Consider the following 17,024-nt stretch of genomic DNA (forward strand, 5'->3'; position numbering starts at 1 on the left):
TGTTACTCAATTTTATTAATCCTTGCGTATGTTATGTAGTGTGATATACTTGAATGCAGCACCCATTTATTCGTCTCATTATTCATATGCATCCATTCACTCAGCCACCAACTTCCCTTCCTTCACTCAACTCTAAACGTAAATCCTTCCGCCCACACCAGCAAACAATAGGACGGGCACACTCTCTTTCGCACATACACGCACGCCCCCCCCCCTTTTCCCCAAGCGAGCGCAAAGGCGCGTCCGTGCGGGCGTGTTGGACGCGTCGTTGCTTTGAACAAAAAAAAGAAAAGAAAAGAAAGGAGCAACAGAAAAAGCCACATGCACATGCAGATGAAACGTTGGAAGTAGGCATATTTTGCTCCTTTGTTCCCCTTTTTAACGGTTGGTGTGTGCGGTTTCTTTTTTTAGGAGCGGTTGTTTACCCAAGATTGGACATGAGTCTATTTTGTTTATATATGCTTCTTGATAGGCTCATTCATACTTTTTCGTATAACACGCCCTGTTTCTATCTATTCCTCTCTCAATCTGCTAAGAATGCAAGGGGGCACATCCTTTTGCTGGTATTCAATCCACTCTAAGCCTCAAAAAGTAAAAGCAAAGGGAAAAAGTAAAGAAAAAAATACACAATGAACTAGCATCGCAATCCTTGCGCCGGAAGGATCGAGATTCCTCTTTTGCTTTTTTGTTTCTCCTCTCCCCTGCTATGTGCCATCAGTCTTTTATCTTGCTGTAACTAAAACTTGCGTTATGCACGCTTACTTTGCTATTTATTGTAAGACTGCATACGTGTGTCCCCCCCCCCTTTTGCTATGCTTCTTCTACCCATTCTTTCGTCTGGAAAGGGGAGGACAGGGCGAGGCTGAGCTAGAAGCTGAGAGCTGAGCTGCATCAACAGGGATCAAGGCATTTAACCTTGACTAGTACTACGACGCACATGCCATCACATGTATTTCGAATCATTGTCGTTTACTCCATTCCATTGCTAGATGCTGTTCCCCGACCCCCTTGCTGCTTTTGTGCTTTGCTTGCTTCATTTATACTCTTGTTCTTTTTCTCCGTCTTACATACATGCACAAAAACATCCCAGTCGTCCAAAAACAGAAAGAAGGCGACAAGACTCTAAATGATAACTGATACAAAACAAGCAAAAATAAATATAAATATAAATAAAGCAGACCCCAGCCCCAAATGTCATGCAAGCCTCTCCTGAGTGGTTGAGCTTTCACACACAGACGCACATGCACCATAAATATAACATGTACGAAATCCTATAGGGCGGAAGGATTCTTTTCCCTCGCTTCGCTTTCGCTTGGCTTTTTTTCTACTGACTGGAATAGTATGCTCGTACGAGCTGGTATTACTATGTGCATGCAAAAAGTATAGCCACCGGGGAATAAAAAGAACGAGGACAGGATCCGGTCAGCAGACGAGAAAAAAAAAAGTGACATCCATATCAGTCCATTCTTGCCAATGTCAGAAGCTTGTAATCAACATGGTCCAATGGGACAAAAAAATGGATTATAGAAATTAATTTATAATGATTAAGTATACAAGTAAGACCACGAGGCGGCAGGAAATAACAGTGCTTGGCAAATTCTGCCTTGTTTACTTATCACGTCCGTGTCATATCCCCAATATAGCCATTTACCAAGCCGCCGGTCATGCTCAAGGTCCCGCAAAATCCTTCCAAGACATCGGCGAACTAAAAAATCCTATAAAAAAAAAAAAAGAAACACAAACAGACAAGGATTCTGCTTCATGTCTTAACAGCTGTCAATACTAATGAAGAAAAGCAGGTGGTCGGCCATGTCCGTGTCTCTGTTGGTTGGAACTGCAGGCCGGTGAACGCCGATACTGAGGAATTGCTGTCCACGTCTCTCTCCCTGCAGATTGATTCAGGACCTACCCGGTAATCTGGAAAGGCCACGACGGCGATTATCTTTGCCAGAAATCTCCACAAATAACTCCGATATTAAACATGCTGAGTGATATAGCATATCTACTTGCTCACATTGTAACAAGAATAGAAACCTCCCTTTTCTTTTACAAACATGATGTCTTTCTGATCCATGTTTTAATTACTGAAATACAACAAGCCTAGTTTAATTCCCCATCATCTCTATCCAATAAAACACATCCTATCAAGTCAAAATCTTAAAATCATCCACACTGACTCGTACATATACAACCAAGCCACATCTCCCCCCTCCCAAACAAGATAAAGCAATCGTTCATGTCATTCATATCGAAACTACACGATAGAATAGTAAGCAAAACAAGGCAAGTTTACCCAGCTGAACAAAAACTACCACTAGCCCCGACCATCGTTTTCCCCCATTAGGCAAGGAACGAACCCCCCCAAGCCCAAACACTATGAGGCGCCAAAAAATCCCAAAAACGAGGCGTAATGCTTTCCTAAAGCCCCAAAATAATTCTGGGGAGTAGAGAGACTAGGGACCCATTTCTCATCAATATATCAAAAAGAGGCAAATGGCAAGCCCCTCGAAACGGGCAAGTTCTCCAGGAGAGGAGAGGAGAGGAGGTGAGATTTTGAGCCTCCTCCCCCCCTGCTGGGGCAACCGTAATCGGAGAACCGCTGCAACGCCCGCTCGAAGAATACCTTCGTGTATGAATTACTCGATATAGATACATGACATATGAGCATTTCTACAAAGTGGATTTCTTTCAAATGGCGCATATACTTGTACAGATCACAGCGCTTGGCGAAAAAGCAGTTCAATGCAAAGGGGGCGTGTTTGCAAGAATCTGCAAATATTATACAAAGGGAGGTACTATATGGAGCAACTCTAAGCAAGTAGAAAACGCGACGAGGAGGGGTAGCAAACGTTGAGATCTCAACCGCAAAACTCATACTCTCCCAGAGACTGAAGGCATCTTACGCTGAGAGCCTTTCTCTTCCCCTCTCTACTGGTGCTCAATATTCTTGGCCAAAAATCGTCACACGCAGAGCATTCACCTACAGCATACTTCACTTCGTACAGTAGGAGGCACGTATAATCACCGCTAGGAAATCCAAGGGTCCTTCCCCATCGCATAGGCTATTCAGGAAACGCCCGCGTGTCAAAACAAATAGCGTACAAGTAAAAGCCTCCTACTTTCCACCGAATCGTATAACAGAACAGCATGGGGAGGGGAAAAAGAAAAAAGTCCAGGCCCCCTCTCCATTGTCATGCACGTCTTTGCCCCGATTTTGGAAAAAAAAAAACTATGGGGAGAGAAGAGAGCCACATTTTTTTCTTCGTTTTCTCTTTATCAGCCTCTATACCCTGGTCTAACGCCCACAGTGCATTCAAATCTCATTTCAAATAAGAAAGAGATGAAAGAGAAGAGACAAAAACAAAACACATACACACTCACACCCCCCCAGTCGAAACGATCAATCAATTTTCTATTTTTTCCTGAGGCTGAAAGGAGGAGAGGGGAAACGCGCAAAGAGACAAAAAAATACCACCCTCAAAGTAAATGGTCGCCGAATGGAAAGTAGGTCAAATGCACACGTAACAGGGATGATAGTCAACCATGGAGGGACGAGACCTAAAGAGACCCCAGCAGTCCCTCCTCCGCTTGCTCGCAGAGAGAGTTCACCTACCTCCTCATCTGCGGAATGTTCTCCGCTGTCTTATCCTTTGAAATCAAATCCATGCCGGGACGGGCGTAGTAAGCACGTGGTCAACAGTGGCGTTGTACTATAGGAGGAGAGGGAAAAAGGATCACATTATATGAAAGGAGGGGGGAGGGAGTCCGGACCGAGGATTCAGAAGGAAACTTCTTTATACGGTATCCCGTAAATCTTTCCCAGACAGATGGTTCCTTCAGCGTCGCATTGGAAGAAATGAACTGGCAAGGAAGAAAAGACCCGTGTGTGGGCAAGGCATGTGAAGCGTGATCTCCACGCTGAGACGAGACGCGTCCGAAAAAGCGCAGCTCTCTCAATCGAGCCAGGGATGAGCCGAGCTAGCTAAAAGCCAAGACACACGGAAGACTGACGACCAGGTTCAGTCAAGGGGTGTAGCAGTGGCTAGCCAGCATCGCGATAGCCATGGCCCATGGGTCAGATGCCTCTTAATCAACCTTATATCTCCAGTCACTAAACTATCGCAAGCGAATCTCTCACACATCCATCCACGCTGTCTCGTGTTTTCCAGCAGGTACTCATACATGTCTCTCAGTCATGCCACTTGGCGTGTGATGTGCCAAGCCCAAATCAAGGAGTGTGTGTTGTGTGTGACTGGGGGGTTCAATGCAGACAAGGGAGAGAAGAGAGAATAACATGTGTGATTCGTCGTCGTCACAGATAGAAAAAAGATGGTGGTTGAGGCTTTGATTCTGAGCTGTACATGTAGGCAGGATCGTATGCCTTGCTCGGTACCGTCACATCCCAGCTTGTCAACCTGGCAAGCATTACGAGCAGTCCGATGTCCGTACAGAGCAAAGTCGCATTAGTCGAGTTGACCGTCTTTTCGCTTCATGGGTTGAACTACAAGCCCACAAAAAGATAACCTGAATAGAGGAGAAAGGCAGGCGCGAGAGAAAATAAAAGGCGCGAACCTGGGCGACCCCAACGACTGGAGAAAGAAGGAAAAGCGAAAGGCGGTAATGGACCAATAAAATCAGAGAACATCCCAGAGTCAAGGGGGACCCATACACAGATAACTGGGCCGGGGGTGCCGAGATGAGTCAAACAAGGAAAATGGGGTTTTAGCACGTTCGCCGACGAGCTGCAGGTAAAGTATCTATACAGTGTACAATAATAGATAGCGCGTTCCCCACATTGAGAAAAAAGAAGAGGAGAGAAAAAAAGATCGGATGCTACCTCTTGGATGTAGCCCTCCGTTAAGGCCAGGTAGGTAGTAATTGCCTTCTCCATAATGCTTGCAGCTGGAGCTGTGGGAGGGGGGGCTGCGGATGGATTGGGGAATGTCACAGTCGCTGTCGTCCTGCGGATGGCGCTCTCGTCGGGGTCAGAGACTGACAGAAACAGGGACTTCAAAGTGCAAGTACAGTAGACCAACGAAGTTTTGAAGCCAAGGCAAAATCTCCCATTGGCGGCAGCGGGGATGCTGAGGCGCTGGACAAATGAAGAGCCAGTAAAATGCGAGTGGAATATGGAGGGGTGTGTAAAGAACGAAGCAATCGTGGAGGCTCGCCTCTCTCACAATCAAAAAAAAAAAAAAGACGGGTCATCTCGTCCCTCCCTTGCTGAGTCTCTTAGTCATGGGGAGAGAAGAAAGAGGGGGAGCGAAGGGCCCTGACTCGGCAAAATGATATCCTTGAAACGTCAAGGGAATCCCTATGAGAACAGCCGCACAAGGGTCAGTAGGTGAATCATTGAGGTTGGGGAGAGGCCCAGTTCCCACCAGCAGACGTCATAGGACTTGGTAAACAAGCAGAGCAGCCCAGTGCCAATCTGAATGGCAAGCCACCCCGGCTGAGGTGGCTGAAACAGTTATCAAAGCCCAAGGACCGAGGCTTTTTGCGTTGTTCTTCTCTCATCTTGGCATATGCCTTGCAGGTATCGTGTCCTCCTCGTTCTCGGCTCCGTGCTGTCGCGGCTGCTGTCTCCGGGAGCATGTGAGCTCACTTTTTTTTTCGTCTCCATCATCATGCCCATCTTCCCTCTTCCAACTAGAGTCTCGATGCGACGGCGGGCGGTGGAGGGAGGGCAAAAAAAGTGGACGGCCCAGGGTCAAGCGGCAGTAGCTGGACGAAAGCAGACATGGTCGGCCACAGCCCTGGACGGCCATCGTCACGTCCATATGTATCCATAGAGCGGAGAGGCTGAAAATTCGACTGCAGGACGAGAAGAGCAAGAGACGCGCCAGCGGTCTGCGGGCAAGTCGGTCGCACCACTCAGCCCCAGATATCACTTGAGCGTGCACTTTTGTTGCTGTCTCCCCCTCTTTTTCGCATTTCGCATCTCGCTCCAGCAGACGGGTGACATTTGATGAGACGTGGGCAAGGAAATCTTGGACTGTGCAATGTGCAGTGTGCAAAGGCAAGATGGCGCGACTGGGGAACCTCGCCGGCCAGCTTCTGTGTGCATGTCTCAGGTGCAAAGTATGCAGTACCTCTGCCTCGTCGTCGCTGCTGGCGTCTGGGTACTCGCGTCTGCGCGGCCCAGAGCCAGCACCGCGTCGGTACCGCGCCAGGCCCGCGAGGGGTACCGGCTACCACATAACGTGACGAGCCGCCCAAGCATGTCATCCAGCTAGCGGCCACGCAGCCTCAGCGCCCCAGTGGCCGGCCATTGCTGTGCTCGCAGGCGATAGAGCGCCAGTTCGCCGTCCGCGCGGCTGAGCACGGCGAGGGCCACTGCAAGAATCTGACGCTGGCTCGTACAAGTGCGCTCCCGTATTCCTGGGACGCAACCGGCGCCCAACGACGGCGCCCGCTGGCTGGTCAGAAACCCGCCGTTGGTGTGTCGCACAACAGCCGCCCCCTGGGCTGCTTAGCGCTGTGCCGCTGCGAAAGCCCACTGCGGCAGGCCCTAAAGCACAGGCAGGCCCTAAGGCGTAGGCTCTGGCGCTGCGCACTAGCACTATCGGCGCCTCTAGCTAGCATGGAAACCACCACCCCCAGATCGCCATGCGCTGAACTGGCCGACGCTTGGGAGATCCCTGGACCAAGGATTTGCGACTCCACGGAGCCCTCTCACTAGCACTAGCACAATACCGACCACTGGGTTCCTGGTAAGCTCGCGCTGGCAAGATCTGAGATAAGTTTTGCTGCTAGCACACGTTGGTCCTGGAGGCTAGCTCGGGGCTGGAGGTACCGCTACCAGCGCATTCACCTGTACTGTAGCTGTCGCTTGCTCTATCTGGCACGGATTGCAGCGCACTAGTAGCGCGCACTGCCAGCATCGCTGCCCTATAGCGCTCGGTGTGTCGACTCCGACCAGGCATCGCCAAAGCAAAGTCGCATCGCATAACGACCAATGATAACAATAGCAGCAGCAGCAGCAGCAGAAGCACAAATAACGCTGCAGCAGGGACATGCTTGCGCGCGCCCATGTCGCACGCATATTGAGTGGCTCTACGCCAGGAGCTCTATCTCCAGGCAGTCATATTTGCGAGGCAGCACTATGCTTCATCCAGTATGGAGTGCGTGCAATCATCAGCATGCTCGCTGCGACGCTCGGAACCGTCGAGGCGATAGCCATGGCTATACCGGCTTTCGCGGGCCAGTTCATATCGCATCCCAGCCCCAAGGAGACATGGAATTCGGTCAGGCGAGCCAACCATAGTATACCTAGGAGCTGCTGTCGCGTATTGGCTTACTAGTATCTCCTCGGCTCTCGCTTCTCCCCCTTTCTTATACACATATCGTGCTCCTATCTAGACATGATTCGTTTCCTGTTCGGCAGGGCTCTAGTGCAGGTCCCAGCTCTCGCAGAATTTAGAGTTGTTAAATCAAGGCCTAGACATCGGCCGCCCTAAATCCAATCTCTCTTCTTTAGCTTGCTCCATCTCATCAGATCTTCGCGATTAGTTTAGGCGGACACTTGTGGTAGTGGTAGCAGTATGATAAGCGCACCAATATGGGGTTCTGTTTTTTTTTCGTTGGTTCCATTAGCAGAGCTGATCAGACCCTCCAAGCTATAGATAGCAGGTTTTGAAGCAACATACTGGGGCAGGCACACTGACCGCGTCTCGGCAATCGGCTCGCATACGGGATTGTGATAGGAGTACCGAGTCCATGCTGAAGCTGGCGCGCGACCGTCTCACACCGAGAGGGGAATACGGAGCTCCTCGCCAGCCCTACGGACATCTAGTAGCACTAATGTCCTCAGTAGCCGTAAGCACACCGTGATCGTACCACATACCCTGTAGGTCCTTAATTTCGAGAAAGTGAGATCGGTCCCTTGGATCCGTTGAACGAGCTGGGACGACACTACTCCCCATATGGCCGTTTCTCAACAAGCTGCCAAGCCAAACTCAATAACAGCTGGGCGACAGCGAGCTTACTGTGCCTATTCACCTCCTGCACCACATATTACCATCACTCCGAATTCCGTACTAGTAATCTGGGTTTCCACAAGAACTGCAACATCGAATCAATCCTGCCCAGCGGAGAGGATCATTTAGCACCGGACAGGGTGACAGCAATAGCCGAATCGAGAGGCCATATGCCGTGTAGATGCCCTGCCTTGCTTACGAACCCAGAGTAAACCACCAGCTCTGCGAAAAATGCTCCTGACAGCTGACGCTAGTTTTGGCCCAGCGCGCGCTGGATACATGTAGACTACTTTCTCGACCGGGCGCCGCTCCCTTCGTCGATCCAACTAACGTGGAAATTCGTCTGTACTACACTAGTATTAGTCATTTGCTTCATCCTGGACGTCTCCACGGCCGCCGTCGGTGTCGCGAAGTGGGGGAACTTTTCCGAAGAGCGGTTCCCAGGAAATCGGATACACCTGGATCACCACGTTCAGCATCACCTCAACTCCCCCCTTTGCCCCAAGTAAATAAGAGTGTGTCTCAGCCCAGGTCTCCAATGAAATAAGTGCGAAAAAAGACCGCATGCAGTGTGTACTTCATCTCCAACATGGCAACCTTCATATTCAGAGATCAAGGGAGAGAGGCCTTTCGCCTAACGCAGCCCTCTTTTTGCCTCAAAGTTCAGCTGTCACGCCCCCTTGGCCGAATACGACAAGGTCCAGTCGTTTGCTCGCTAGGGCGTCTCTCATCTGACGCTCTTGTTCATCTCATCCCAAGAGGAGGAGGATATGGGGCCTAGAGCAGCCACCGTGATTAAAGAGATGACGGTGGCTTGTGAACAAAAGGGCAGCCACAGCACTGTGAGCTGGCGTGCTAGCGCGTTGGATAACCACATTTGCTGCGCCATGCAGGAAAGCTGAAGGGGGAGGGTGTTGGAACCCCATTTGCGGCTGTCTTAAGAATGCCCCACTGCAAACCATAGCGCCTATGCGATGAATCGTTTATCGCAATTTGTCAATTGTCAATTTCAAGCAGAAGGGCTTGATTGGACAAAAATACGACACGTCTTGTGTTGTGAGCCATCCGGACGTGCAGCAGGCGGGCGCGCCGATTGGTAAGAAAATGCCAGGTAGTGAAGCCACTGCTTTGCTGTTTGCTTCATCGACCGATTCATTGACTGCGAAGCAAGTTGAAGTATTGAAATTGCAGCTGAGGTTGAAAACCCAGTAATGCCCAGTGCTAACGCCTGGTACTAGCAGTAGATGGTGAGCTTACTGGTTCCGCTGCTCGCTCTAAAGGGCTGATGCAGTAACGAAATTAGATCGCCGTTTGCTTTCTAGTTTTCAGTCCCGTCCCCTGGTGTGAATGGGGGACGTGCCAGTGCGGCTGACTTCGTCTTTAGCCAGTAGAGCGACTGATACCGTGCTAGCCAGGTTTCATTCGTAAGGGGGGGTTTGGTATTTTCGATCCTTTGGGCTTGGAGGCCGAGAGGGCCCTTGTCCTGGCCTAGTTCTACTCAAGCTAGCAGTTCTTCCGGTGATAGTCTAGCGGTCAGTGGTGGTAGGCAGTACGTATTCCGTTTTTCTTCCTCATCGAAGATGCCTTGTTATCAGAGAAGTAGTAGTATGTATGTGCTATTCATGCTGCGGGTGAGAGGTAGTGAAGCACTGTTGTACAATATTCGTTGGATTGACTCCCCTGGGCCAAAGTATGAGATATAATCTCTGACCCTTTGCTGCGCTATTTTGTACAACACTCGGCTCTGTCTCTTGTATCAACACATTTGGCAGCTTCCAAACTTCATTCGAAACTTGCATAAAGAGAGCAAGAACAAGTTCAAACACATACAGTGTCCTTTGTTGTCGAAATGGGGGTCAAGGGGGGTGTATCAAGAGGGTGCCACTGCTGAGGCATTTGAAATTCGAACTTTTGCTGCCTGATAACACCTGAGCTTCATCCCACGGAGCACATCATACTTGCTTTCCCGGCGGTGTCACCAGTGTGATGGAAGCAATATTCATCATATGCTACCTTTGTCGAGTGTAATTGAAGACTGTTGCTTTGAAATTCCATCCTTTTAGGATAATGGTGTTCTTTGGTTTTCAACATCAGTGGAATATGCATAGACTGGAATGAGCCCAGACAATAGCTAGCCGATGTTCGGCTTGGACACACATCTTTCAAGTGTGGGAGATATGATGGAACAATGACTACCATACCAGGTGGCGAAAAACACCACGTAGTATATGATCTTCAGATTGCCATTGGGTACCCGTATGAACTCGGTCGGCCAGATATCCATCTGACGTAGAGCTCTCATGTCATCAAACAACTTGGCACTCCGGGGGAGCATGTACGAGTACTCGTCCTACTTTGAACGAAACGATCTCGTTGGAGCGCCGCCTCGTTTGGATCGACGCTAACTCCTACTTAACGCCGGCTGCCAGCTCAGCAAGGGAAGACGAAGGCGAGGACGTCTAACCACCTAGCCCACTTAGTATATATCAAATGGGAAGAAAAAAACATTGTATCCTTCGGATGCAGTATCTCATCCCTCAGTGGCGATTGGATAGTTGATTATGTGGCTGTACGGGATAGAGTGGCTGCAGTCAATGCATCAGCCAATTGGTGTCTCAGATGGTCGCCGAAGGGGTGCGTGCTGCTGCAGCATAGGTAGGTCAGACCATGCAAGACGGATGCAGGATTTCACACAACTTTTTCCCTCTTTTTTTTTATACTCATTCTCTTGCTTTTGTTCCTTGTATCGTCCTGCGGGTTGGCGGTGGTTGATGACTATCGGATGAGCTCATGATAGAATGTCTTTCAACTCCCTGTCTAGTTATCAGGTGATAGATTTGATTTCCCCCAGAAAAGTTGAACAGCTAGGCGAAGGTCGGTGGAGTTGTGCGGCTGGACCAGTGACAAGGTACCTTTGCCAGATTGGTCGGTACGTGCATGTAGAAAGGCGCAACCTGGATGGAGTGCAATTTTACTGCCGCCAAGAGCCAAAGTGAAAATTGTCCAAGTACCTATTAACTTATCAGCTGAGTATGCGAATATGCCGCAACATGCCTCTCTGCCCTTGATTCCACGACTCGATCCTTGAGCGCGAAGTGCTATATCCCATGCCCTGTTGTACAGTGCTGCCGTGAGGCTTCCACGGCTGTGGTATCGTCTACGCGGCCCCGAATTGGCCAGCGTCGTACAGCGTTTGGATCAGACATTCATCATTTATCAACATTACCCTGCCCATCAGTGGATCTACCACGTGAGGCCACGCCCTTGGTTGCATCGCAGGCTCGAAGGAAGCACAAAGCTCAGCCATCACACGTGGACCCTCAGGAGGGGCTTCAATTCGAGCTGCGTGCGACGAAAGCCGCCTTGCATGGGAGGGGGACGTCGCAGTTCGAGAATCCTCCCCCAACGGCTGATGAAACTTGATATTGCGGTGAAGGTCGACAAATCCGGACTTCCTTGAGCCAGTCTTTGACCAAAGAACTGCATGCATCCAGATTCACCTCGGCACTTGGCCGTCGATTCTCCAGGCGTTTGCTCCAAATAGCAGCTGTCAAAAGCCGAGCTAACCTGTTGTTGGGGCACAGTGTACATATAGCCAAGAGTACGAGTGTAGTAGCATTTGCGAGAGTCTGGCAAGTAGTCGGCGAGCACGGTCACCTTGCTGAAATGCTGCACTCCAACTGCGGTTATACAAGATGCCTTTGTGGTTTGCATCCTCTTAGTAGCTATCTTACTTGCTGCTGGATTGCTCTTTTCATTCTTGCTAGGGGCGCGCGGCTTTGCAGGTCTGCGGTATGTCAGGCATTAGTATGTACTAGCATGGTAGAGTGCAAGTGTAATCGCAGTAGTATGTAATATGCTTTGGTGTCTGAAGCGTGAAGCCTCCTAGGATGCATTCCCCTCTTCTTTATTTCTGTCATTCACTAGGACAAACTCAGAGAAGCATGGACGTTAGCTGGAGCATCGTTCTGACGCCGGCAGACAGGCCATGATTTTGGCCCTCGGCACCTTGACCAACGAAACAGCGCGGCCGTGCCAATTCGGGGCATAGATGGCCTGAGGGGCGATTTTAGTCTCTACCAAAGACTCGGGTCGATTTGATCTGTTAAACGCCTCCAAGGCTGAAGGCTACTTCAGCTAGGCTGGCAGAAGCGACGATGGCTACAAAATCAAAAGTAGTACACAGTAATAGCGCTCGCACAGCTTTGTACGGCTGCGGCTGAGACCTGGGCAAGAAGAGACATGAGTCAACGGCTGAAGGACTATGCATGATGGCTACCTAGTGGGTTCATTATTGCGTTGCCGCCGAGCTCTCGACTGTGCGTTGTGGCTTGACATGGCCATGAGTCTTGGAATGCAGCGGTATGTACGAAGTAGGGAATCTCTATAGATGTCTTGACTCATGAGAGACAGAGGGAAATGGAACCAGAGAGAGATGGCGAAGCGAGAGAGAGAGAAGCAAGGAGAGAGAGAGAGATGGAGAAGAAAGATACCTGTCGATATACCTGAGCCTATCATGGTACAGTCCCTCTCTCTGGATACCACTTCTGCATGTATGTCTCAGGTTGGCATACGAAAAGCGATGCGGCGTACCTTGGCACACATTGCTGGGGTCACGGTGTCGAGCCTTGGAGATTCCGAACATAAATGCGATGCTACATGCACTTCGTATTCTCGATGCCTCTGCGACGATGCCGTGGCTGCCTATTGCAATGCTTTTCCGCCGTGTGAGTGCAGCTTCCTGGGAGACGTATCGAGATGCTTTGTCAGTCCGGCCATCACATCGACTCAATCACACTCGACAGGATAGACGGCATGGGGTAGGAACGGAGCAGTTAACCCATAGTGGCGCATATCGTCCGCCTGGCACCCTGTTCGAGCGCATGAATCAAAGCTTGGATGATGGCAAGTTGCAGGGTGGTTGGCCGTGGTGGTGGTGGCGCTGGGCGTTGAGCGTCGAGGCGGAAACGGGTTTAACCATTCATCCGAAAGCGGAAAGGGTACTAGCACAAGAGGGCTGTCATATCGAAAGGTTTGACAAGCGACCAGAGTGGAGAGCCATGCAATCCTACCACAAGCAATGCTACGGGGTTGAAAGCCGCAGTTCCAGGCCCTCTGCGGGCATCACAACGTCGTCTCTGGTTTATGCGACGCGGCCGAAGAAATTGCGGTGCGTGGAAATGGAAGCTGGATAGACGCAAATTGGGTTGGATCTGCGCATCGACTGATTGCGGAGACAAGAGGCGCTCGTTTGCTGATGCTAGTACATAGGCCCTGACTCGTCCCGCGTACGGTGAGAAGCATTGATGGCTTGTTATCTTACAGTATACTATTGCAACACGCAGAGACATGCGTCGGGCGGCAAGCAGCGAGGCCGGGGGAATGACGCCTGGCGTGTGCGGTGTGCACGAAGTGTGGTCTCGAGCTTCTTCTTCATAAACGCCTCAGCAGGTCATGCATCGCGCATTGGCTGCGAGAGGTGACGCGCCCGTATTACATCGTTATTAGAAGGCGTCGGCCGTGCATACTGTACATACATTGATGGTATGTATACAACCCGGCCGCCATATGTGATTGAACAGAACAGCCTGCGTCCAAGTCCCAGAGCGGTGCCTGCATCTGCACACGCCTGCGCCCTTGGCAACCTATCGGAGCTCAGCAACGACCAGAGGCGAATCAGCTGATGGACGCTGTCATTCTGGCAACTCTGATTGCGTCTCGCTGCATGACGCTCTTTTCGAGTCGCCATATCTTCTTCGCAAGCCGGTGACTGGCCAGCGTCCCCAGCACAAGTACGTAATGCGTCTAGGCAAGCAATATTTCGCCAGTCTGGTGGGTGATCCGGGCCATTACTCGTAACTGCACTCCCCTCTCAGCAATCTGGCGAATGTGACAGATCAGTGGTTGGCTGAAATGCTTGTTTATCAGTAACGGGCAAGGTATAAAATGACATGGACAATATACAGGTACAGTATGAGGGACACATGCGGTAACTGCTACGGTATGCTAGCGGTAGGTGCCTTGGTGCTGGGATCCATTAGCATTAGTCTTCTGCCCCTCCCCTGGCGCGCTGCATCAGAGCTTGAGGGGAAAAGCTGTCGCCTGCTGCGGCAGAGATTGCTGGGGCCCCTGGGCTGCGCCTAGAACCCGTTGACAGAGCCGATGGCAGCCCGCAGTCAGACGGCCAAGCACTAAGGCGGTTCACGGCTGCACTTGCTCCAGGACCAGTGCTTGCCTCCTGGCACTAGCAGCGCTTGCACGTTGAGCTGGAAACTAGCGGACGATCCAGGGCCAGAGGAGCAGTGGCAGGATAGCCACATCTCTATTTGATGCTCTCTCAGGACAGGCATTGCCGTCAGGACCTGTAGATGATGAGTGATTCACAAAGCGTGGGCGAGCGCCTTATAACATAGGATAAATGCGCCCCCATTTCGGACAGCTTACTGTACGAGATAATAATAGCCATGCCGGTCGCGGCCAACTTCTTTTCCCTTCTTCCATCTCGCTCTCTCTTCTCTTGCATATCCATGGCCCGGCTATCGAACGATTAGTCGCTGTTACACAGGCGGCTGGGTGGAGCGTCGCACGCTGGGAACGAACGCCCTTTCTGCGGAGAATATCCTTAGCAGCGCAACCTGGACTTGGTGCTCCGTCCTTTTTTTCATCAGCGTGGGCCGCTCGCTCGCGTGCGACATTCGCTAGCGCCACACTGGAACCATGACGCTGGGCTCCAGCTCCAGCTCTCGGGTCTTGGGTCTTGGGTCTTTTCTTTGGGACCAGACGTCGATGCTGGTTCGGCGCCGAGCCGTCGTTTGTCCTTCAGCCCTTGATGCTTCGATTTTGCCTCTCCGCCTTGCCTTATTCGCCCCTCCATCGCGACATCGACATCGACATCGACCATGCGACGAGGACGAGGCCAGGCCCCAAGGACGACACCGCGACGCATTGGGAACCAGAGTTTTCTCGTCCATTCCCCCGAAAGAGCGCAAGTGGATGTGGAGGGGGGTTGGGGCTTTTGGGCTTTTTTTGCCCGTTTGCGGTGGTCTCGCCCGTGCCATCTGTACCAGTACCGTGCGCTTTTCTTTCTCGTCGTCCCCTCTTCTCCTCTTCCCCTCTCCTCTCCTCTCCTCTCTGCTCTCTCTTGCTACTCTTTGTGTAGGCAGGTACCTTTATGCTCCTCCATGGCTCGTACATGCGCGGCCGCCTGCTGTCAAGGCCAAATTCGCCGTTATTGGCACTACCTCCGGCGGCGTAACATTGGATCGAAGCGGCCATGGCCTATGCGACTAGGTTTCCTTGAGCCCACCCCCCCACGAAAGCCAAGCCGCAAGGACGGGCTCCATCAGTGACATGCCCTCTATTGGGTCGAGGTGGTCGGCCGGTGATTGGCCATTATTTATCGCAAGAAAAAAGGCGCAGATCTTCTAGTATCGTGTGGGTAATAAAAACACGCAGAGTACATACAGTGCGGGAGACGGAGTACTCCTCTCAGTTGCAGGGGTGGCACAATCCATCTCATTCCAATTCTGCTGGCATCCACCAGCCTTCAGCTGCGTCCCGCTTGGCTGGGATCGAGGTACCTGTACTTGGCCCAACGCAGAGTAGCACTATCTGGGCGCGAAGTGGTGGCCTCCACCGGGTTTGAACCTGGTTGTCGGGGCTGAAGGCCGACTAGGCACAAGCACCAGCAGCGCGCTGGGAGACGCTGCTAGTGGTACGTGCTATGGGATGGGCATCAGCAATCAGCATCCGAATCCAATGTTCGAGGGCATTGGGTGGTTGCACAATGGATATCGTTGAAGACAACCATTAGAATCGTCTCGTGCACGTATCTGTAGCAGTAATAAGCAGTCCGCACGCGGTCACGATGCTCTGGACGGATTACATCACCGCCTCAGCTTTGCCACATCTGTCGTGTCTCGCCGATGCTGAGCCCAGCCGGGGGTGGTTTATTGCTGTTTGGGAGGGGAAGAAACTCGCTTTTTTTTCTTCCTTGCTGCAAGGACAGGGTTTCATTCATTCAGTGAGCCCTCTCTTCTTTTTCTCTGCCTTTTGCCCTTTCGGTTTGACGGGGTGCTGTATCAAGTTGCGCATGTATGAGTACTTGGCTACCTACCTAGGTACTTATGTATCCTATACGTATACGGAGTGCATGCTCTGCAAATCACCCGCCACATACACGCCCCCATTTTTTTCCAATGTATTTTATTCTTTTTTTTTTTTTTTTTTTCATTCACAATTTCCTCACCACTCACCGCGCTTCCATCCTCACCACCAACAAGTGCCCTGGATTCTTTCCCCCGTCCATCAATCAGCACGCGCGTTCTCGCTGTCCGGGGCGTGCTTGCGGCCATCCGTGCAATTTGGCTGAGATTAAGAATAGTCCAGCTCGTCGCCCGCGCCCAAACTGCCGGCACCAAAATCTGGCCAGACCAACCAGCTCGGCCTCGCGCTACGACGGAAATAATCCGATTGCCACACGCCCCCCTCACCTAGTCTCTCCTCGCTGCTGGGTCTGACTTTCGGATCGCACTCGATACTGTACCTCCAGTGCTGCGTCTACGGTACCGAACTGCAGTGGCTCTAGTAATAGGTAGGTCAGCATCGTCTCCAGGCTCTTCTGGGTCTCGCCTTTTTCGCTCGCAAAATACGGAGCTGGCCCTGGCCCTGCTGCGGCTGCGTTTCTCTGGCCAAGTCAGTCCCACCCTTCCTCCAATACTTGCACAGGCACGCGCTCTTTGCTTTTCTTCCCCATCAGTCCCCGGCACGGGTTTTTCTCTTCCTGCTCTGCATTTTCTTGGGCCCGTATAAAACTCTTTTCTCGCGCACCACTCTGCCTGCGCAAACCTCGTCGCCGTCATAAACTGACCAGCGAGCATCTCTCCTCTAGCGAGCCACCACAATCTCGCCCCGCCACATCCTCTCTTTGGCAGAGTTCGCTTCTAGAACTACACAAGCGCCTCATTGCAGCCAGCAGCCTTCGCCGTCGCGCCCCGTGTCCGTCTATCAAAACGATACTCAGCCAGAGGCCAGCAGAGTCCAAAC

General features: G+C 51.4%; 2 protein-coding genes across 2 annotated transcripts; one reads left to right on the top strand and one right to left on the bottom strand.

Moving 5' to 3' along the window:
- Positions 1-5,204: 5,204 nt before the first annotated feature.
- Positions 5,205-5,394, bottom strand: TGAM01_v205868 (hypothetical protein; the record flags this gene model as incomplete). Its single annotated transcript, XM_024549740.1, has 2 exons — positions 5,205-5,314; positions 5,382-5,394. 2 exons carry the CDS (start codon positions 5,392-5,394, stop codon positions 5,205-5,207), a joined length of 123 nt encoding a protein of 40 aa, XP_024405499.1.
- Positions 5,395-14,696: 9,302 nt separating this feature from the next.
- Positions 14,697-15,269, top strand: TGAM01_v205869 (hypothetical protein; the record flags this gene model as incomplete). The annotated part of the gene is made up of 1 exon (XM_018803036.2): positions 14,697-15,269. One exon carries the CDS (start codon positions 14,697-14,699, stop codon positions 15,267-15,269), a length of 573 nt encoding a protein of 190 aa, XP_018663802.2.
- Positions 15,270-17,024: the final 1,755 nt, after the last annotated feature.

Source organism: Trichoderma gamsii, assembly GCF_001481775.2.
Source record: "Trichoderma gamsii strain T6085 chromosome Unknown Scaffold_19.2, whole genome shotgun sequence".
Taxonomy (NCBI): domain Eukaryota; kingdom Fungi; phylum Ascomycota; class Sordariomycetes; order Hypocreales; family Hypocreaceae; genus Trichoderma; species Trichoderma gamsii.